The sequence below is a fragment of the Diabrotica virgifera genome, chromosome 9 (genome assembly GCF_917563875.1).
Source record: "Diabrotica virgifera virgifera chromosome 9, PGI_DIABVI_V3a".
Lineage (NCBI taxonomy): Eukaryota > Metazoa > Arthropoda > Insecta > Coleoptera > Chrysomelidae > Diabrotica > Diabrotica virgifera.
The window spans coordinates 18934579-18959337 of record NC_065451.1 but is presented as its reverse complement, the minus strand read 5'-3'; the positions used below and the strand labels follow the sequence as shown (position 1 = coordinate 18959337).

Below are 24759 nucleotides of genomic sequence, written 5' to 3'. Positions count from 1 at the left end.
AGTTTGCATTTCATTGGTTCTTTCTGATTACTATTGTTCTACTCTGAGTTGAAATGGTCATGTTAAATTCTTTTGAACTTATATTAAATCTGTGAACTACTCTTTGAAGCCTTCATTTTGGGCTATCAAAGTTGCATCAAAATTGCATTGAGAAAAATAACAAATAATAAACTACCAATAAAAACCAAACAGATGTGGTAAAAGTGGTATTTTAAGCTTCTTTCTTTAAAGGAATTACATTTTTTGTATCAAGCACAATATTCGGTCACGTTATCAGCAAAAAATATTTCTTCGTTCTTGTTGCCTCATCTTCTTCGAAATAATTTTACAATATCTGACCATTTTAACATTTTCACAAGTTCCTGCAAGTTGAGAAATTTTATTGTTGGTAAATTTGTACATAGTATATGTATACATATATAAAATTTCCTAATATCCTCAATATTCGTCTGATCTTATTTGGTTGTTATTTCCGTTGCATAAGTTTAAATTCCGGATTTTCCTAAATAGGTCAAACAACAAGAGACCAAAAAAATAGTAACAAGACTAAACCTATTGTAAAATGAAGACAACAACAAAAATTAAACGAAAAATAATTCAAATTAATAATTGTTTATCACGATTTCCAGAAAAACTACAAGTCCAATGGAAAAATACATTAAATGGCAAATTTGTAGGTAATAAAAAGATCTGCAACTTTTGTATTTACACTTTTTTCACACAACCCTCAAAATTTATGAGAAAAATTCAAATTTTTGGTTTTTTATATTGATCTTCACCAAAAAAACTTTTTTCGCCAAATTTGGTGAACACATACCTTTTTATGTCTCAAGGACGCTGTATTTTTTTCATTTAAAATATTTGTTTGTTCCCCTCATTTTGACTTATTACCTAGAACGGACCTTAATTTTCAATCTAAAATTCCCACTCAAATTCTCAAAATATCTGATTTTTAAAAAAGTATGCTTTTTATTCCTTAAAATCTCTACTTGCTGATTATAAAAAACTAAACATTACTATGACGTTTTCTCATAAAATAAAAAAAACGAAAAAACTCGAACTCGAAAAAAAAATTTTGAATCATCATGTAAAATTTTGTGCTATTTATTAAAATTTACATATTACACTGATAAAAGAAAAAATTGTAAATTCGTGAAGCACTGAGATTGCAAAAAACATGCGAAAACAGTTTATTTTTCTAAAGAATTTTATTTATACGAAACATATCCACCAAGTGTATAGGATATTTTAATTTTAAAATTCAACGACGAATTTCCCATAAAATATTCCAGATTACTTTGAAAAAAACCCTGTATTTACGTTATTAAAATTTATCACAAACATAAATTCGGCTTATTCTCTTCTGGCATTTCTAATTTAGTACTTTTCTTTGCTTTTTTACTGACCCACTGACTGATATTATGCGATATTACCTAACCCAATCCTAATAGCTGCTTTTCCTTTCACCTTCTATAGTCCAGTGACTGTGGAGAAAAAAGGTTAATACCTCTAAAAAATTTTGTATAACTGAATCGATTTTACTCAAATTTTAAATTAGGCTTATCTTGCCCCTCTCTTCTAAAGTTGGGTGAGCGTTTTATTTTTAAGACGTGAAAAACAACACTTATTTAAAAAAATGAATATTAATGCATTTTATGGATTTAGATCTTATTCAGTTATGCAATTGAAACATTTTCAATTACAATGATGGATACTGTGTACATTCTCAACGCTTGAACAATCTTAAAAACACCTTTTTTAATAAAAATAATTGTAAAAATCATAACAGGTTTAAACATTTTTGTAGTATTTTAGTGCATTTATATCATCTAAAATGCAATTCTCTGTAATTTTAAAGATATTTCATTGTTCCAAAACTTATTTTTAAGGAAATCTAAGGGCTATAAGTTCTCAAAAGTTGAAACTTTTTGGACGTCTTTGATTTTTAAAGCATTCGCTTTAAAGTGCTTCCACACTTACCGGTAAACTTTGAATGTTAATATGTCAATAATTAGCCTTTATCGTAGAAAACTAAAAAACAATGGAAAATTGTCAGTAAAAAAATAACACCTCTTAGTATTCGTGTATATTTTTCATATTTCATATTTCCTTTAGTTTTCGAGTAATTTTGAAAAAATTATAAAATTTCAAAAACTAATTTAACACTTAGTTGAAGTTTTTTCAAATCTAAACATTTTAAACTGGTTAAAATTTCATGACACAATAGTCAGTGTATAAATAAAGCTATGTAATTGTAGCTACATGAAATAATGTTAATTTTTATTTTTGTGGAAAGTTCACCAATTTAAGTAATTTTTTTAACGACATAATTGTTTTGTCTTTGTAATAACTCGGCCATTTTTCGTCCAAATCACTTCTACCTGAGCTCATTTTAAAGGTCTCATTAAAATCTTTAAAAAAAATCTCTTTTTGTGTTATTTAGTGATAAAAATTTCGATTCAGATTAATTCGAAAAACCCTTACCTTAATAAGGCTGTAAGGCTTGTATTGTAGCGATAATAATTTTAAAAAAACAGTCGTTATTTTAAAAGGTTTTCTTTTTGATGCATTGTTTTAGATAGTCCTGTCGCCAGTGGGGGTACAACGGCCTCGTTGATTCAGATGGACTTACCCCAGTTTTTTTTTATGTATTTTGACCCGTAGAACACGAATTTTTTGGGTAAAAGTCGATCCGGATGTCGATAAGATTGTTATAAACAAAGAACTTGAGGAATCACACAACAGAGATTTTTTGCAAAACATTTTTTTGCATTTTTTTGGTGATTCTCAGCAAAAAATGGTCTTACAAGTTTTTTCGTAGGATGCATAGTTTTCGAGATAAACGCGGTTGAACTTTCAAAAAATCGAAAAAATGCAATTTTTGAACTCGAATAACTTTTGATTAAAAATAAAATAACAATTTTGCTTACCGCATTTGAAAGTTCAAGTCAAATTCTATCGGTTTTGATTACTTTCATTGCTAAAAATTAATTTTTTTATTGTTAAACAAAGATATAAACACATAGTGATTGAATGATGTTTTCAATGCATTTCTCATTTGAAATCGAACGAGTAGGCGCGCATACAGACAATTTCTACGTAGATTACGTACATTAAAACGCATGCATTGGGCACGGGAAACACTATATGTTTATGGCTTTGTTTAACAAATAAAAACTTAATTTTTAGCAATGCAAATAATCAAAACCGATAGAATTTGACTTGAACTTTCAAATGCAGTAAGCAAAATTGCTATTTTATTTTTTAATCAAAAGTTATTCGAGTTCAAAAATTGCACTTTTTCGATTTTTTGAAAGTTCAACCGCGTTTATCTCGAAAACTATGCATCCTACGAAAAAACTTGTAAGACCGTTTTTTGCTAAGAATCACCCAAAAAATACAAAAAATGGTTTGTTTTGCGAAAAATCGCTGTTATATTCCTCAAGGTCTTTGTTTATAACAATCTTTTTGACATCCTGATCAACTGTTACCCAAAAAATTCGTGTTCTACGGGTCAAAATACATAAAAAAAACTTGGGTAAGTCCATCTGAATTAAGGAGGCCGTTGTAGTCCCCCTGGCGACAGGACTAAGAGATATTTTTGAAAATCCACTCAAAAACATGCATTTTTTATTTAGGAAATCATCAATTTCGATCGTGAATAACTCGGTAAATATTAAGAGTGTTTGCGCAAAATTACGGACCAATGCTTTTTAAATGTATTTTTTTTCGAATCCTGAGAAAACTAATAACTATTTTTGAAAAATTTAAAGCAGAATGAAATATTATTTTGATAATGATTATTTTAATAAGTTACGGGAGTGAAAAAGAAAGAGAAAATTTAGTGAGATTTTTAATTTCAAATATCTCATTCAAAAGAAACTTTTTGTTTATTCTAAGGAACTTTCGGCCCTCGGTAGTAATGTAATATTTCATTCTGCGTTTAAATTTTTCAAAAATATTTATTAGTTTTCTCAGGATCCGAAAAAAATGAATGCATTTAAAAAGCATTATTCCGAAATTTTGCGAGTACGCTCGTAACTTTCCAAAAAAGTCTATATAACATTTGTTGCTTAAAATTGAACTATCTATCGATTTCCGAGGTTATTTTGAGAATAAATATTTCCACCCCGAGAAGGGGTGGTACTCACCCCCAGGACAAAAGCACACATTGGCACAATATCACTTTTCTTCTTTGACATGTTAAATATGTGTATACCTTTCATGTAATCCAAGTGGTTTTTTAAAAAAACCGCGAGTAAATGGAATAAAAATGCAACAGTAACTGGACTATTACGCGATCATGACGACGGCTAAGACGCCTGGCGTCGCCGCGTTGTGAGGCGTCGCTCACCGCCGTCAGCTGATCGTTATGACATGTTGCGCAGGTCTAGCACTCACACCGATAAAGCTAAATTTCTATTCACTAAAAATCAGTTTGATATCTGTCGCAGGATAAATCAGTACGGTCTTCTTTTTGTTGCAGTACTAGTCCACTCCCAATAAACAAATCAAACCTAACCATGGAAAGAGATCGGGTTGGAAATTGGGGAAATGGAGAGCACCTCGTTCCTGGAGGAGTATCCGGTCTGGAGAGGTTGACAACCCCCGCTTTAAATAAGGTAAGTTTGTTTTTTTAATATACAATTGCCGGTGGAGTGAAGGAATACAGTGAAAACTGTGGAAATAAATAAATAAATGTTAAGCTATGTTTAGTTAAAAATTTACAGATACCTATGTATTAAAATTAAACGATGATACACTAGCACTAGAAAATACCAGAAATTTTATTAGTATTTTTTTTATTTTAATAAAAGTATTAGTATTTTCATATAAAATTTACTTTATTTTCAAAAATAATGTTTTTCCAAATATGTATTCTAAATTATATTTGTTTCAAATGGACTTAGTTTTTCTAAATATGCTTTGCCAATGCCAAAAAGACATCGAATTGATTCTATAATTTTTTTCCTTATACAAATTAAAAATTTTCTTTTGTGATTTCATAAATAAAATTATAGGTAAATACTTTGATTTTTTTTGAGTTGTGAGTTGATTCTATGATTTTCCCTCTGTACAAATTGAAAATTTTCTTGCATGTTTTCACAACTTACAGGTAATTCGATTCTTTGAATATTGTATTTGATGGCCTGGTTTATGTATTTTGTGTATTGTATTGTTTGTATTTGGTGCTATTTTTTATCAGTTATTACTTTTTAGTATCTTCTAATCTTTAACTACGCTTATATAAATTAAAAATTTTCTTTTGTGATTTCATAAATAAAATTATAAGTAAATACTTTGATTTTTTTTGAGTTGTGAGTTGATTCTATGATTTTCCCTCTGTACAAATTGAAAATTTTCTTGCATGTTTTCACAACTTACAGGTAATTCGATTTTTTGAATATTGTATTTGATGGCATGGTTTATGTATTTTGTGTATTGTATTGTTTGTATTTGGTGCTATTTTTTATCAGATATTACTTTTTAGTATCTTCTAATCTTTAACTACGTTATTTTTCCACCCCATCTAAACCAATAATTTCTAGGATTTGTTTGTATTAGCGTTGTTTCTCTGATGTACGTCATCCGCTGATCGGTTTACCTTATTGACTTTGCTAGTGTTTTAATTTTTCATACCTACAGGGTGTCTACAAAAATTGAAATTTTACAAGGCATTGTATGTGAAATTTTCTTTTTGTAAGATATCAGAATTATCGGACCTTAGCGATCACCATGATCTGCCGTATGAAAAAGTTGTCCTGAGTTTCGTATTTCGATCCAGTTCTATTTTGCCTCAATGATCGGCTGCAGTATTTTATATCTATGTTCTATTTCCACTCAATATATCTCCCAAACAAGATATTTTCCTATTTTATTCACATTTATAATGTCTAACATAAAACACTGAAAACGTTTGTTTTCTATACTTCCACAAAATTTATTATAACTATGTGACTACAGCTGTTTCGGCAGAGTGCGTTTCTCAAGTGATTTAGTTTACTATGGGTTTGCCTTTTTAAAGTCTTTAACTGAAGAGGTTGAGGAGTGGGGAGCTGTTTGTCTCGAGTTGGTCATTCAGAATTATATCTGTATTTTTTAATTTATTAATTTACATAGCCTAATGAAGATAGCTTAATGCCTTTATTTTGAATATGCAGAATTTGAAACTCTTCATTAAAAGAATGATTATGATCTAGAAGGTGAAGTGCGTATGTAGAAGTGTCTGTTTTTCTATTGCTGAAAGCCCTTTTGTGTTCTGCTATCCGTTTGTCAAAGGTTCTGCCAGTTTGACCGATGTAAGTTTTCGGACAGTCACCACAAGTTAGTTTGTAGACACCACTCTGTAGTTGATTTCTCGTTCGGCTCTTATTGTTCATAATAGATAGATTTGCTTAAGTTGTTAGTTCTGAAAGCTGGTGTTATTCCTTTCTTTTTTATGCATTTTTGTTGTTATCTTGCCAGTATATGTGATAGAGCAGAAGGTACTGGGTTCTTTCTGTGGTGCTAGATAGACTAATTTCAGGGTTTTCTTATGGAGTTTTTATGGATACATAAAAAAGAAATGAATAACACCAGCTTTCAGAACTAACAACAACTTAAGCAAATATATTAAGAACAATAAGAGCCGAAAGAGAAATCAACTGCAGAGTGGTGTCTACAAACTAACTTGTGATGACTGTCCGAAAACTTACATCGGTCAAACTGGCAGAACCTTTGACAAACAGATAGCAGAACACAAAAGGGCTTTCAACAATAGAAAAACAGACACTTCTACATACGCACTTCACCTTCTATAGATCATAATAATTCTTTTAATGAAGAGTTTCAAATTCTGCATATTCAAAATAAAGGCCTTAAGCTATCTTTATTAGAATCTATGGAAATTAATAAATTAAAAAATACAGATATAATTCTGAATGACCAACTCGAGACAAACAGCTCCCCACTCCTCAACCTCTTCAGTTAAAGACTTAAAAGGCAAACCCATAGTAAACTAAATCACTTGAGAAAGGCACTCTGCCGAAACAGCTGTAGTCAAATAGTTATAATAAATTTTGTGGAAGTATAGAAAACAAACGTTTTCAGTGTTTTAAAATGAACTTCCATTAAGTAACGGTCGAATCCATCAAACATTTATAATGCTTTAATTCGGTTCATCGTTGATATTTTTAACGTCCATACTTTTACTCCACATAACAGTCCTGGCAAAACAAAGCACCGAATCATTCGTTTTATTAATTCCAAACTGAAATGTGTATTAGAAATCATTTTTTCATTTTTCAAAAGGTGTTTTAGTAATTTTTTGCTTGATTTCTATGTCAGGATCCAGTTTGAACTTGTTTCATGTTTCATGTTTGAATCCTTTGAACTTGAAAACTAAGAACTAAAAAAGTACCATAAAATGTCATTTCATTACAATACTAAAATACAGGATGTTCCATTTAAGAAAATTCAGAAAATACTCATTCCGGGTTTCCACCAATCCTGTATACTAAAATTCAACATTTATCTACACTAATATTTTTAACAATAGTAGACTTTATTAAAAATCATTTGTACATTTGAAGTAGAGTTTTTGATGTCAAACTACTACAATTCTACAGGGTGTGAAAGTTGCTACGAAATTAATTAAAATACGTAATTATCTTTTAAACCACCCTATATAACATTACAAAACCTAAGAAAGAAGACGTCGAGGAGAATCCAAAAATGTAACAATATACAGGGTGTCTCATTTAAAAAAATGAATTTATAAGCAACTTCCGGTATAACCGGAAGTAGGAAATAGATGAAAATATTTTCATTCAATAGATCACTCTTCAAAACCCCTACATTCCACTTTCCATGATTCTGCTGCCTTTATTTGGTTCTCGAGAAATTTCTAATAGGCCCTTTATCTGCCTCACCCTATATATAGGGTGAGGCAGATAACTGGCCTATTAGAAATATTTAGAGAACTAAAGGCAACAGAATCATGAAAATTGGAATGTTGGGGTTTTGAAGGGTGATCTATTTAATGAAAATATTTTCATCAATTTGCCACTTCCGGTTATACCGGAAGTTGCTTATAACTTCGTTTTTTCAAATGGGACACCCTGTATATTTTTACGTTTTTAGATTCTACTCGATGTCTTCTTTCTTAAAATATGCGGTTTTGTAATGTTATACAGGGTAGTTTAAAAGCTAATTACGTTTTTTTATTATTACGTATTTTTTATGGGAAATAAGCCACAATTTTACTAAAAAATGAATTTATTAACGTTTCGAAGCCCAAATCGGGTTTCGTTGTCAAAATACTATTTTGACAACGAAACCCGATTTGGGCTTCGAAACGTTAATAAATTCATTTTTTAGTAAAATTGTGGCTTATTTCCCATAAAAAATACGTAATTATAAAAATGCCACAAGGAAATAGCTTCAGAACAACGTTTTTTTATTAATTTCGTAGCAACTTTCACACCCTGTAGAATTGTAGTAGTTGGATATCATAAACTCTATTTATCTTAAAATGATTTTTAATATAGTCTACTATTATTAAAAATTATTAGCATAGCTAAATGTTAAATTTTAGTATACAGGGTTGGTCGAAACTCGGAATGAGGATTTTCTGAATTTTCTTAAATGGAACCCCCTGTATTTTAGTATTGCAATGAAAAACATTTTATGGTACTTTTTTATTTCTTAAGCATTCCCTATACCTAAATGCTTTAGTTTGTGCTTAATTGTTAATCGCGCCAAGAATGTTAACTACGTAGGTATTTTGATAGCACAACCATTATTGGCAATTTTAAAGATCAGTCTAGATTAATATGTATTTATTTCCGAAAAATTATTTGTGATTGAATATTTTCACGGCCAACCTAATAAAATTTCACGTATTTTTTGTTGAAATTAATGTTTGGCTTGAATCACCAATAACTCACAAATTAAAGCAGTTAGGTATAGGGAATACTTAAGAAATAAAAAAGTAGCATAAAATATCATTTCATTACAATAATAAAATATAGGGTGTTCCATTTAAGAAAACTCAGAAAATACTCTTTCCGAGTTTCGACCAACCCTGTATAGTACAATTCAACATTTAGCTATACTAACAATTTTTAACAATAGTAGACTATATTAAAAATCATTTGAACATAAATAGAGTTTTTGATGTCAAACTACTACAATTCTACAGGGTGTGAATGTTGCTAGGAAATTAAGAAAAAAAAACGTAATTATCTTTTAAACTACCCTGTATAAAATTACAAAACCTCATATTTTAAGAAAGAAGACATCCAGGAGAATCCATAAATGTAAAAATATACAGGATGTTCCATTTAAAAAAACGAAGTTATAAGCCACTTCCGGTATAACCGGAAGTAGCAAATCGATGAAAATATTTTCATTAAAGAGATCACTCTTCAAAACCCATTCATTCCAATTTTCATGATTCTGTTTCCTTTAGTTCTCGAGATATTTCTAATGGGACTTTTATCTGCCTCACCCTGTATATATGTTGTATACGACTCGTCGTGAAACACCGTGTATATTTTTGTATGTAGGTATTTGTTTGGTTTTTTTGTTCAAAAAATGAAGCGTCTGCCTTTGCGTAACTTCTCCATAGAAACGAGGTTGTTTTCTAGGTCACTTGAAATACGTAAGTTATGTACTTCCAATCGTTTGTTTACCTGTAAATTTGTTTCACAAAAAATTGTAAAGTCATATTTACTACAAAACAGTCCAAAGTTTGAAATAAATGCAAATGCGCCAGGTAAATGATTGAAATAGTTTTGTATTTATACGGTGTGATCATATTAATGATGATTCAGACGTACAGCTGGGTTTAGTATTAAAAAAGTTCCAAGGAAACGGAAAAGAAAGCAGTCAAGGTGATATACGTTGCGGCCACGTATCCGTAAACTTCAAGATATATTCTAGAATTTACGTAATTTATTAGAGATATTCTTTAAGAAAATTTATCAATCTCTTATGGCAACAATGCGGTATAAATGTCAAAATAGAATTATTTTAAGACTTTAAAAATATAATTATCAAATTAAACCACACACATGATAATTGTCGCAATACGAGAAACCCGCTAGATAAAACCAAACTAAACAGACTGACTCACAAGCTATGATCAGCTGTCAGACATTTATTGAAAACATGTCGATAAACTACTACACACACAATAGTAATCCCGACCTGAATGAGTCTTAAATCCTTAGGATCATTTGGGCTGAGAAGGATTGGTCCAGGTAGGAACTGGTGTACCAGGTAGGAACTGGTAGGAACTGGTGTAGAAAAGGAAATTAAGTCAACTTCTTCGGTGGTATCGTGGCATCTTCGTACCGAAAGGATGATAGACGGGAAGAACTACCGTTGTCAAACATAAAATTGACACTGGTAACGCTAGACCAATTTGTCAAACAGCTCAAAGCTGTCAAAGGATCCAATATTGACATGATTGGAAAAAGCAAATCAATTCTAATGATGAAACAGTTGCAAAGCAGTCTAATGATAGAGTTTTCTTTACCTAACTATTGCAAATCAATTCCCTTTTTTGTCCGCATAGGTATATGATTTTATTAAATAGACAAATAGACTCCATTTTGCACTTTCTGCACCATGGTTCATACACCTTACCTAGTTTGTATAGGTGATTTCTCAAACGGCAAGTGAGCAAAAAGTGTTGTCAAATAGGGCTAACTTCCTAGCGAACAAAAAGTGTTGTCAAATAGGAGTAATTCCTCTGTGGTTAGAGCATTCAAAGATATGTTGTGTATGGTGCAAAATATTCCAATATTCCAATCACTGGGGAGGTACATCTGTCTCCATATTTCTTTTATGAGCCGCTTTAGTGCCATTATGGTATCGTGGCCACCTTCTTTATATAGTTCTGCTTGAAGATTGTCTATTCCGGGTACTTTGTTTCTGGCTAGTTTTTTAACTGCGCCTTTGAATTCAAGAATAGTTGATGTCTTTCTCTTCCCTCTTGTCTGTTTCCTTTACATCATCTTTTTCGTCTTCCAGGTCTTCTTCTTCTTTCTCTAGATTAATTACCCAGTTAAAGTATTCCACACATTTTTCCTTGTTGTTAATAAGCCACCATTTAGACTTCTGCATTGGTTTGTAGTGACCTTGGATTCTTTTCTGGTTTTCTATATATTTAAGTTCCTTATTTAATTCATTAATTTCATTTATTTCTTTTGTGTATCCTCTTCTGTTCTCTTCTCTTTGTCTTGTCATTGGAAAATTGTCGCCTTTTTTCTCATTGTAACTTTTGTGCCCATTTTCGCTACTTTTTAAACGCTTTATTGTGATAAAAAACTGTTCAATAGTTCAATTGGTCAATGGCTCATTTATTTTAATGATTGTATAATAAAACTTCAAAACAATATCGAACACTATTGAGTAATTGCAGGCAAGCCCATTTTAGTAATGCGTTTACTTATCTATTGTAGCTAATCTAGTAAAATGATAAATATCAAAATCATATACCTATATTTTTTATTTGGCAATCTTAATAGCTTTAACATTCAAAAATTTAATGGATTTAAACTAAAATGAGGTACCTATTTAATAGTTCTGGGATTACGTAAATAGAATTTTTTGGTGGCATATTGTATAAAGTTAATTAATCTAAGTTTATTTTTATATATCCAGTTATCTAACTATAAAAAATTCATTAACTAATAACTAAGTAGTTTTTTTGAAGCTATAAAGTTTTTTTTTGTGTAATCGCTTCCGTACATTTTACTGTTTAATAAACTGAATATCAACATTTTAAACTTTAGAATACGTTTAGTACCTTTCAAGGTTTTCTGTATTATACTTATTTATTAATTTTCGGATCGTGTTATTGAAGACATCATCTTAATGGATTACCACTCTGTTGTTAGCGAAACAATAGTTGAATAGTGTATAAGGTCATGTCTTTTTTTAACCAGTTTTTATTCGAATATTTGTTCTAGTTGCCCTTCCATGCTTCTCTGCCACGTGCTAGGCATTTCCCTGTTGGTTCTACAAAACTTTTAATGTTATCGGTCTACCGCATTTGGCATCTTCCTCGTGATTTCTTTGCTCCATAAGGTCTTCAACTCTCTATTCCATCCCCATCCTCAAGGGGTTTCGTCGTGTCCAGCCCATTTCAATTTCAATGAAGCTACTGGTTCCATCGTCTTTTACTTTTGTTCTGTCTCTAATTGATACATTTGTTTGATGTTCCCGAAGTGGAATGACCAGCATCTTTTGCCTTCACAAGATAGTGATTCAGAGTGAGTCAGAGTTCGCCCCGCGATACGTTCTGACATTAGTTATGTCTTTTGTCCATCTTTTTGAGATTAATATTCGAATAGAGAGTTTATTTATCTTTTTGAGATTAATATTCGAATAGAGAGTTTATTTGGCTTCGATAGTGCCTCATATTTTTCTCCTTCCTGTATGTATTACCATGTTCTCTATTTTCTCTCTGTTAAGAGATTGATCAACATCTTATTAATTTGATTAATTAATTATTTTAATTACTACTCATGGAAAACAAAACCAAAATTTAATAAATCTTTCCAATAAAATTTATTCTCAGGGCTAATTGATTTTAAAGTATATTACCTTTAGTTTGTGGCTTCTAGTATTTCTCGTTGCTCACTTCATCCAGGACAAAACAAGGAAAATAAATGTCCTCAAAATCATGTAAATTCTACAAATATTATTTATTTATATGTTATATGTACCATAAATATACGATTCCAAATATATGCTAAAATTCAATTTTGTTGTAAAAATTTCTTATCTAATAAATTAATCTTTAATTCTACTATCCCCTTTTTTTAACAAATTTTCCTTTAAAAGATTCGGTAGACTGTTCTTATTATTATAAAAATAAAACAAATTTTAATTTTCACCTTTTTAAATAGATTACTTATATCTTCTATGAATTTATGAATGAATGAATTAATATAAAACAACTCTCTCCTTTTTAAAAATAATCTGACTGACCTTTTTTTATCTTCTATACTTCTTATCATGGATTGTGTTGTCCTCGGTTCCCCCATACGTGCTCCTTCGGATGCTGCGACGCTCCCTCTCTTCCAACTGCTTTACCAACACACAGCATTCGCTCGAAATCTCTCCTCAATTTAGTCTCTGACTCGATACAGACAATATCAATCTTTATACTTCCAAGATTTTTCCTCTCAGCTCGATATCTTGCGCAAAATTGATAAAAACCGGCTACTCGTTCCAGACAGAAACTGGAATCTATTCGGACACGAGGAGATTTTACTTCTCGACTCGATCACGATTTCGTCTCAACAGAAATCTGCTTATACGGCCACCAACTTAACCACTTCACACAGAATCACTACTTTCTGATCTGGACTGCTCTCTTCAGATCTTAATTACACAGTACTCTTTTTGCTTCATCAATCTGGGACTCAAACACTCTGGTCTCCCTCCATCCATACCTTCTCGCCAATCGCAAGCATTTTATCTACACATTACATCTCTACTTTCCTTTCTTAAAAACAAAATACAAAATTTCCCGTCTTGTCAAATTCCAGGAGATACCAAAATTAATTTTTGTCTTACATGCTAGAAAAAATCCTATATTCTAAAACTAAACAATTTTGTTTATTACCGTCTTTACTTTCTACTTTTACTATTGTTCACGTCAAACGCAAATACATCCACTTTCTAAAACCGATCGTAATTTAGTTCTATTGTTCTTGAATTGTTTTGAATTGATGTCCGTTCGTAGAATCTTAAACACTAATGTTTTTCACTTTCCACGAAACACTGCTTACGACTAACAATATATTATTTACAAATTTTGGCCATATACAGGGCGATGAAACTCTACGATCTCGTGGTCTTGGACATAAAATTAATTTTCTGAATTCTTCCCATAAAATTATATAACAGTTGTATACCTTTTCTCTGGAAGTTAGTATTGACAACTACATAATTATTTGCTGCAGCGAATTGTGCTGCTCTAAGTCCAACTTCATCAGTATGTAAACTATGTTTTGTAAATAGGTTTGCAAAAATTCCTTCTTTTCTCAAAATTATACCAGCATTGTATCTTTGGATTTTATCACATATGTACTTCCTGTAGATCTTTATATAATCTTTCTACCTATTCTTCCTCAGCATCTGCCGTCGATACATATACATTGACCATTGTCAAGTTATATTTTAGTCTTATGGTACAAGGTATGTCTGATATTGGTGTAAACGCAATAATGATTTTCTCAGTCTTTTAGTTGCTATAAACCCTACTCCTCTTCCACCTTGTCCGCTTTCGTTGTTTCCCAAGCTCTTCTGACAAACGAACCATATATCATGCCTTTAAAAGAGTTCCGAATTTTAATTTAATGACCATGCCATTTTTTTGCTGAGCCATTGTTTTCGCAACAATTGAGTCTTATAGGGGATGATTGTTAGTTATTCGTCTAGCCTCCTATTAATCGGAGCACCTTAACGCTGTTGCCAGTTTGTGAAAAAGAATTGTCTGTCTTTATTTAAATTGGAAATTTTAAAATACTGTAAGACTTATACACACTTCTAAGTAGGTCAAAACGCCAAACAGGTGTATGTTCTCAAAAAATTTTTGATAGTGTGTTAAAAATGTTTTATTATCAGCTAAGTACTTTCAACACATAACGTGCCATCATCAGAGCTTCGTCCTCTTATAAAACCTTCATAGAAGGGCAATTGCTAAACGAAACAATAAAATACATGGATACTGGGCAAAAGCCACAGATATCGGGTATAACAACCCCTTAAAATGAATTAAATAACATCTAAATTCTCTTATATATTAAAAAGACAACATGGCTGAGTCAAACCATTTTGAGCCCACGTGAACAGCTGAGGAGGTTCCTTCTAATTTCTCTAATTTTAATCGAGTCTAGAATCCTTCTAATGTCTCTTTCTAATTTTAATCGAGAAAGTATGTAAATTAACACATTCTAAACATTTTTACACCAATTTACAATTAATTGTACCAATACAAAATATTTCTTTTCTCATAACTTTATGTGAAATTTTGATACATCCATCCATCCGTTGGCTGTAAAGTTAATTTTTAAATTGTTCATCTTTTTTAAAACAAGTGTTCGCCCCCTATTATGTGCTGTGTCTATTTTTGTCTATGAACTAACTTATGTACCTTCATATTCGGATTAATATAAATCTATAAATTACAGTCAATTGCAGGGTTTCCTGTTAGTGTATGCGGTAAAAACATTTTCCATAATTTTATTTGGCAAAAATCTACTTAGTAAATCATATTTTATGAGTTTTGCCAAAAAAAAAACGTTTGCGATGTTGTAGGTTTTCAGTATCTAGTAGGTATTGAAAAAGTGATTTTATGATTGCTAATAACTTCTTTTTTTTTTCAAATGCTAAATCCATTTTTTTCCATCCTTATTTTTTTATGTCCCGTAACTTGATGTGTTCAAAAAAAAAAAAAAGAAAAAATTGGGTGCGCATATGCAATGAACAATTTTTATTAATCGATTGCATTTATTTTCTAAATACCAATGTTATTCACGAATGCAAAACCAATTTGCAATTCACCTTGACTACGTAATTCTACTTTCCTAGACGGATGAATACAATTAATTTAGCTGGTTGGTTAATATGCACCACAGAAAACTATAGTATACATAGGAAACCGAATAGATTATTTATAGATGTGTGGAAAAATCTAAAATTGCGATTAGCCAAAGTTTAAATGAAATTACACAGCTTGTGCAATACAAATCCGCTTAAAAGCATAAAGAGACTTATTAAATCAAGATTTTAAAGAATTAGATAAGGTGTTAAATGTGTTCCCATGTTTGCGCAATCAAATCTTAATAGCAAGATTAATTTTTTTCGCAAAAATTAGCTTATCAAAATCACACACCTCATGAATTTCATAGTTTTTTTTTATTTATTAAACACCCATAAGATGCTTAAGAACATTACAATCTGATTAAAAATAATATGATCAATGAGCAACTTATTTCTAACCTAAATTACTACTTATTTCATAGTAAATAAAATATTTTGATACGTTTTCACTCTCCAGTCAGTGAATCACTACTTACCGCATATTAACTTAAAAATTGTTATAACTCCCAATGACATAACATATAATATAGGAAACCAATCATCAGCCACTTCGGCTACGTCTACATCTGGCAAAAAAAGGCAAAAAAATCCATGGTCAAAACCTTCCTATCTGCCAACACGTCTGAAATGGTGAACAAGTAGATGCGAAAAAAGTTGCTCCGTTCATAGAAAACCATTTAAAAGCTGCAGTTGCTACTGGATCATTGGTGCAAACAAAAAGAAAAGGAGCGTCAGGATATTTCTAGTTAACGTCTACCTCATCGTCGTATTCTGGATCTGCAAATAAGAAAAAAAAAAGAAAGCTGCAAATAATGTTCTGCTACCGGCGGCGAAAGGGCAAAATTTGTAAAGAAACGGACTAAAAGCAGCATCAAAGACAGAAAAAGCCGGCCAAGGCGAAGAAAGTTGAAAAGAAGTCAGCACCTAAAACTGCGTCCTCTTCATCGGCAGTTCCGACTTCCGCAGAGACCAAACTAAAACTTCACCAAAAGCTAAAAAAGCTGCTACTTGTAAGAAGAAGAAGTAATTGGGCCAATATATTCGAATTATTAGAAGCAATAAACACTTTAAATACATAGTATGAAAAGTCTAGCTCAAACTACAACCCAGAATATATTTTGGACTGTTTTTGAGGAAGTTAACAATCTACACTGGTACACTGTCTATCTATTTTGATTATATATTGATTCGTATCAAGACCATCAAGAAGAATTATTGGATTTAGGGCCAGTTGTTCGAACGCTAATCAAAAATGATCATTATCAAATATTTAATTACAATTATATTTGATTAAGGGTACTTCTGACAGATGTCACATTTTGAGGTTATGTTGACATTGTTGACTGATTTATTTTATTCTTTTGGTTTTAATCTAAAATAAACCATAATTAAACTCTTTCTGATGTTAATTTCTTGTTTTTACTTACAAATCAATAATAATAATAAGCAATCTTTAATAATTTAACAGCTGCGGCTATATATTAATTACTGTTTTACCTACAATCAATGAATGATTAGTGTTTTACATGTATTTTTGATGTCTAGATTTGATTCCCATCAAGAAAATTGATTACTATAAACTGATTAATTATAATCAACTTCTTGATTAGCGTTCGAACAACCGGCCCCTAGCAAACAATTTACAGGGACCAATAATTGATAAGATGGGGAACATGGAAGGTAGAATACATCAAACAGCGCTGTGAATTTAAGATAATGAGTAGTTAAAAACAATACAATAATAGCAGAAAACTATAAAATGGAAAAACTAATAAAAATCATGTAAGAACAACGAATACATATATTCAGTTATCACGGATATACGTGTATTTAGAAGAGATATACCGTACAACATTATGTAACTCTTATTGTTATTCATGCCGTACAAACAAGTTTTTATAATAATTAACGAACCTGAAAATGTCGAATTAAAAATTAAACTAATTACAGCCATTACATTCGTTAAGTATAGACTGAATGAAAAGAAATCGTTTCACTGTTGAAAATAATAGCCTTGCTTTACAATTTGTTTTAGTATTATTGTTGGCAACTTCTTTTAGTTGGTCTAAATCGATAGCTAAATTAGATATAAAGAAGGTTTTAGACATGTTAATTTGTTTTTTCCATATATTTAATAAATTATCATTCGAATTATCAAGTAGTAATTGTTTAAGAGGGAACTTTCCCTTGGTTAATTTTACTGCCATTAACAGTAAACAACAATAATAGTCAATGTTAACAATAATATGTATTATCTACTCAGGAAATGCTAGTACGTATTTATATTTTTACTGAATCATCTAATTTACAGCGTAGTTTATTTTCTATTTGCGGGAACCCAAAAAAATCACACGGTGTCAAGTCAGGACTGAACGCAGGGTGACCCATTGGCATCGTCCAATGTAAGAGAATGCGACGGTTGTATTGAATGCGATGAATTTTCAGCATGTCAATGTTTTTTACCATGAGAAATGTTAAAATTTTCTAACTTATGTTTAATGTTTATATTTACGAAGTCAAGTAACTTCCGCTAGGTGGCTCTGTGCAGGACTTTTAGTGTGCGCCTCGTATTATAAGATTTGTATAATTCCAATTTTTCAACCTGCTTCGTTATACATATAAGGAAATTTATATTGTGGTGTGTACCTACTGCCTACCACAATTTTAACAAACTTGATAGTTGGTATTTTCCTAATTTTAACAATGACTAATTGTAAAATTTACCACGAGATGGTAAATCCCACTCTAAAACGTTTATCTAAAATTTTGGAAGATAATTAACTAAAAATACACTGGTATAACTCGACAGTAGCGTTGTCTTTGTTCGCAGGAATGATTAGTATCTCAGAAAGGGAACGAAAGCTAAAGCTGCAAATTCATCGTGGAAAATACTAAAAAAATTACGGGATTTGGTAGTATTTGAGCATTTCTGCGATTAAATACGATCGACCAAGGTCTTTTAAATTGTTCTGAGAAAGCGACTTCGGCGATAGAAATAATTGCTTTAATTAGAATAGGGAACTTCCATAAAATTTTAAATTCGAAAAAAATGTTATAAATCACAACAAATAATTTAAAACATGTATCAAAGATAAAAAAGTTGTTTTTTGTTCCGTTTGGCCCCTAAAGACGATTCTAAATTCAAATTAAAGCAAATAGCCCAAAACGCGTCGTGACGTCATACGGTTAATGTTTACATTCTGCACCAACAAAGTAAACAAAATTGTATATAATTTTAAATTAGACATTAGGTTTGTTCTAGCATCAGTTTCAAACGGTTTGAAACCATCAGCGCATAGCGGACCAGCGCGAGTAGAGGGGATAGCACTGGTGACTGTATTATGTTCTCTCGCTGACCAACTGTTTGCTGACGGTTTCTGACTAGTTTAACTGTTTGCTAGAACAAACCTAATATAAACGTCAGTAGAAAATACAGTTATGTGACGTCGCAAGTGTTTTTGATCGTTTGAACTATTCATAGAAAACTTGTACTTTTACAAAATGGTTTTATTTTCTATTGTAAACCTTCTTTCCTTTCTTTCAAAAACTGTGTCAGACTCCAATCTCAACAAACTGGTATATATTATTACAATGATATACGATCAATGTCATTAGAATATAAAAATATTTTCCCTTATTCCGCGACGATGAGCTGGTCAAATACCCAAGTAGGTGGAGGCCAATAAACTAAAGAAGGAGAAGAAGAATATAACTAAATATAACCATAAATGTAACCCTATATTATTATATAAACTATGTGACGTCACGGGTCGTTTGAACTATCTGACTATCGCAGAAGATTTTAAATTTGTATTTCTAAGTTATTATGAGTTTTTGAAGCGTGAAATTTTGGAAATCTCATTTTTAAACACAACTGAATATTATTATGTAATAAAAAATATGTGCAAGTTCCCTATTCTTTGGGGAGTGTAGAGGAATGTAAAGGCATGTGTACAGAAGACTAGTTAATGACAGGGAGATCAGATGCAAAAATGTGAAAAAAAAATTTTTTATTAGAAACAATCGAGTCAAAATTTTTATGATGCCTCGTTGCTAAAAAGTCAGATATTTTTCCTTTGTAGATATGTAAAATGATCCAAAATTGTCAAATCATGAAGACTAAAAATATTAGAAGATTTTAGGGATAGTTTAAGATTAAGGGATTTTTGGAATTGAAAAGGTATATCCCTTTCCACTAATGGTAATGAAGAGAACTTAAGAATAAACGATCTTTTCTATTGAAAATAAAAGACGCAGTGATCCCCGCAAAAAACGGATAAGAAGTAAAATTTAATAAAGAATTTTTGGCTTGGTAAAAGGTATAATAGTTTAAAAAGCTCCTATAGGGCTACAAACATACAAACAAAACGTTTTCGCTCTATAACAAGAGCATCATCAGTGTTACAAGAACATGGTGAGCCAACCAAAAAATACAAAGGTCTTGTTTGTATGTTTGTAGCCCTATAGGGGCTTTTTAAACTATTATACCTTTTACCAAGCCAAAATTTTTTTATTAAATTTTACTTGTAATTAATGGTATACGGCCAGCTACAGGAAATTTTTCCTTGTGGATCAGAAGAACTTATATTTTGGGTAGCATATCTTTTGTTGGCTAGTTGTTTAGTGATATATATGTATAACTGTCTCATGTTGTCAATGGTTATCGACACTCTTCCGAAAATGATCGGCTCGTTCGGTTCGGCAGAATTTTGCTCGCGAACACATACTGACTACAGCAGTTTGTTATAGCGTGCTCTACTCGTTCGGTTCGCTCGGAGAAAAATGCTCAACTGAGTACGCACCTTTAGGTTTTGTTTTATTTTTCTTATGTTTGTAAGAAATTATGGCCAATGGTCAGCATATATTACGTTTTTTGTGGAGTATTATTGACATTATTATGCTTTTATGTACATTCATAGGTATAGATAAGTTACGACACATTGGTCAAGGAAGGCACCATTAAAATTTTTTGCACTCTCTAAATAAACACAATGTAAACGTCAATAGTTTCGAGTACAGTGGAACCCCGATAAGTCGGCCCCGATAACCCGGAAATCCGGCTAACCCGGACCGATTTTCATCAGAAAAAACAAACATTTTTTAATTTTGACTTAGTTTTTTACCAAGAAATAAACAATAGTCTATACAACTGTACGTAATTTAGATGTACTGTGCATATGTATTTCATATTTTTGCAATTATAATATGTATTTTCCTATTAGAAATATTTATTTTACTAATTTTTACCATATTCTCCAGGTAACCCGAATTTTCGATAACCCGGATCGGCTGCGGTCCCGATTAATCCGACTTATCGAGGTTCCACTGTACATACATTGTTTATGCTTTTACAATAATTGATAATAATTAAATAATACATTATCGTAGTAGATTGTACTTTTACCGATAGTGCCAATAACCTTAGATTAAATGAATAGGTGACCTTGTGTCACTTTTCACGATCGTTGTCTTTCAAATGTTCCTTTATTTGTGTTAAATGTTATCGTACTATTTTGTTTAACGATATATCGATTTACAAAAGTCAAGTAGGTATTGTTTACAAATTTATTTAGATTTTTGACCAGATGCAACGGTTCAAAGGGCGTAGATCAAGTAGTAAATGTTGTTTTAACCTTACTAGGGTTTAATGGTTCCAAGCAAGGTTAGGCAAACGTGACATGATGAGTTTAAATCTTAATTTGTGTATTGGGATTTTTATGTTTTCTCCAATTCACGTCAACAATCAGCTGCTAAAGTATAATGTTATCATGCCTACACAACATTGCCCTTGTTTGTTTGCCTTATCACGTCCTCTTGTCATTGGCGATAAATATGGCAAACGCCTCTCTTTTTCTTCTTCTTCTACACTTCAAGGATTAGGCCTGCAGCCTGTTTCGTCTTCTTTCCTGCCACCTTCTTCTGTTTCTACACACGTCTCTTCTTTCTCGCAGTCTGTAGTTAATTACTTATCTGACTAATCCGTATTTGTTCATCTTGATGCCATTTCTTTTAAATTGTCATTATGGTCCAAATGAAAAATCATTCTATCAACTGATTCTTGTTTGTTATTTGAAGACATTTTCGATGGGGTTCATCTCTGGTGAGTTGCCATTCTATAGAAGTAGAGAAATTTTTGGCCCTACCAAAAAACTTTTTAATACTTTTAGCTGTATATTAAGCTGCTCCAATCCTGCATAAGGACCTTGAGACCACTACCAAACCATTCGTTCATTTGTGGAACCAATCTTATCTGCAAGACTCTTCTATACTGGTCCTGTCTCATGATTCCTTCTAACGCATATAACGGACAAGTTGGGCCGTATCATAGATAATTTGAAATGTTGCTTTATCACTACATAGCAAACCAGTTAACAGGAAATGGTTAACCAGTTAACAGTTAACTGCACAGGAAAAAAAATTATAAAGTATGTAAAGAAAATAATTTGTATTAACTTACATTTTGCAAATCATCAATAGTATAATCTTTATGTAAGGCTGGCCCAAGCTAAGTGTTTCTTGAGCCTTTGTGATGTTGGTCTTGGCTTCTTAACAGGTCTAAGACATTTAAACCCCAAGCTGTACAAATTTCCGCGTACAGTGGCCAGCGATACTGAATACCCTGCTTCTTCCAATTTATTGCTTATATCTCTATGGGTGGTTCTTCTGTGTTTTAGAGCCAAATTCTTTAAAATACGGTTTCCCTTGGTGGTGACTGAAAGGTTTCTGCCACATCGACCTTTCAAACCGACGCAATTAGACGTTTCTCTTTAATTTTTTTACCCATCTTTGAACTGACGATTGAGGTTCGATTTTTTGCTATTTCTCTTTGAACAGAAGAGATTTGCTCAGCAGGAAGATCTTTATATATAACCATCCAAAAAATTCCATTCGGAGATTTCTCAGGATTTGAAAAAAATGAATGCATTTAAAACACATTGGCGCGAACTTTTGCGCCTACGCCTTTAAAATTGTACCAGGTATTTACCAAGAAATCATGCTCCAAAAATTGTCTATATTTTCTTACATACTCATGTTGATCGTGCGATTTAGAACATACATAATTAAGTTATCTAGAGAGGTATTTTATTTTTTACTTAACGTGAAATTCTGCGTATCATCTATTTTAATTATGCTTCTAAAAAATATCTAATAATTTTAAAAATCATCCTTGCTATTGTTGCTGACAAGTGTGTCAACATTTTAATGAAATTGAGTTTCACCGCCGTGAAATTAAGTTAGCTACATCGTTTGATGATTAAATTGATGATCAAGTATATTCAAATGGGAAATAAGCCACAATTTTACCTAAAAATGATTTTATTAACGTTTCGACGCACAAGTCGGGTGTCGTTGTCAAAATACAAAATAATATTATTTTAGTAATAATTTAATTTAGTAATAATTATAAAATCAGTATTATTTTGTATTTTGACAACGACACCCGACTTGGGCGTCGAAACGTTAATAAAATCATTTTTAGGTAAAATTGTGGCTTATTTCCCATTTGAATATACTTGATTATAAAAATGCCACAAGAAAATAGCTTCAGAACAAAATTGATGATCGTTATACCAAATATTTCATAGTACGTATACGCTGTGAGCTTGTACGTAGAGGGGATATTTATAAAATCGCGAGCGCCAGTAGTGACAAGTCTGTAAACGTTTACCGGAAATTTGACATAAATGTCAAAGTGATTAATTTAAAATTAAAATTAAAAACATTAATTATAAAAAATATTAGTTGGTCAAAGCTGTGGTATATATTTTTACCTTAAATATACTTACGTTTTAAATACTGAATTTACGTTTTTTTTTTAATGTTTCGTAATATGTAATTATAAATTAATAGCGCCATCTACACGATAATTGTGAAAGTATCCGAAGTAAGAAATTAACATTTCATCAATAGAACGTCAAAATGATTAGCAAAATATTAAAAAAATCTATTAAAATTTAATTACTTTTTAGCGTTGTAAATATTAAGCGATAACAATTAAATGATAAATTTAAAAATTACCGGTAAAAGTTGATTAGTAGTCCGCTAGGAGCGACACTGGCGAAGCTCAGAGCGTATAACGTGTTTAAGTAAAACGAATGGTTCGAATTTATAGAAGACTAGAAGTTACAGTTCAAGATTATCTTATTAACTGCATTAAAATAACAATATCGCTTTTATATACATAAATAGGTTATTTCTAGAAATGATCCTCCCATCTCTATGTATCGCATGTTATCGCTTCTATTATACAGGGTGTAACAAAAATACAGGTCATAAATTTAATCACATATTCTAGGACCAAAAATAGTTCGATTGAACTTAACTTACCTTAGTACAAATATGCACATAAAAAAAGTTACAGCCCTTTGAAGTTACAAAATGAAAATCGATTTATTCTAATATTTCGGAAACTATTAGAGATTTTTTATTGAAAATGGACGTGTGGTATTCTTATGGCAGTAGTATCTTAAGAAATAATTATAGTGAAATTTGGACACCCCAACAAAATTTTATGGGGTTTTGTTCCTTTAACCCCCCCCCAAACTTTTGTGTACGTTCCAATTAGTACTATTAGTGAAACACACTGTTTTAAAAACTTTTTTGCCTCTTAGTACTTTTTTCAAAAGTCAGTTTTTATCGAGATATTTTGAATATTTGTCAAATCCATCACATATTTGTATATGTACGATTATGGAGACTTGGTAATAATATGACAATTTATTTATGATTTACATTTTTAGGTATATTTTGAACCATATTAAAAAAGAAGCGACATCTCGATAAAAGGTGCCTTATCGAAAAAATACAAAGAGGCAAAATAGTTTTAAAAACACTGTGTTTAACTAATGGTACCACAGTAATAGTTTAATTGGAACGCACACAAACATCTGGGGGGTTTAAAGGAACAAAACCCCCATAAAATTTTTATGTAAACGTATTAAAAAAGAAGCCGCAACTCGATAAAAACTGCCTTATCGAACAAATACTAAGAGGCAAAAAAGTTTTAAAAACATTGTATTTAACTAATGGTACCACAATAATAATTTAATTGGAACGTACCCAAAAGTTTGGGGGAGTTTAAGGGAACAAAACCCCCATAAAATTTTTATGGGGTGCACAAATTTCACTATAATTTTTCTTTAAGATGCTCCT

The 24759-nt window shown here is 31.3% G+C and overlaps 1 protein-coding gene across 10 annotated transcripts in view; it reads left to right on the top strand.

The window, feature by feature from the left end:
* LOC114331404 (NADP-dependent malic enzyme) overlaps positions 1-24759 on the top strand; it is a 178749-nt gene that overhangs the window by 120992 nt on the left and 32998 nt on the right. For all 10 annotated transcript variants that reach the window (XM_050660947.1, XM_028280984.2, XM_050660948.1 and 7 more), the window contains one exon: positions 4487-4622. In XM_050660947.1, the coding sequence (XP_050516904.1) occupies positions 4487-4622 (136 nt within the window). The remainder of the gene's footprint in view (positions 1-4486; positions 4623-24759) is intronic.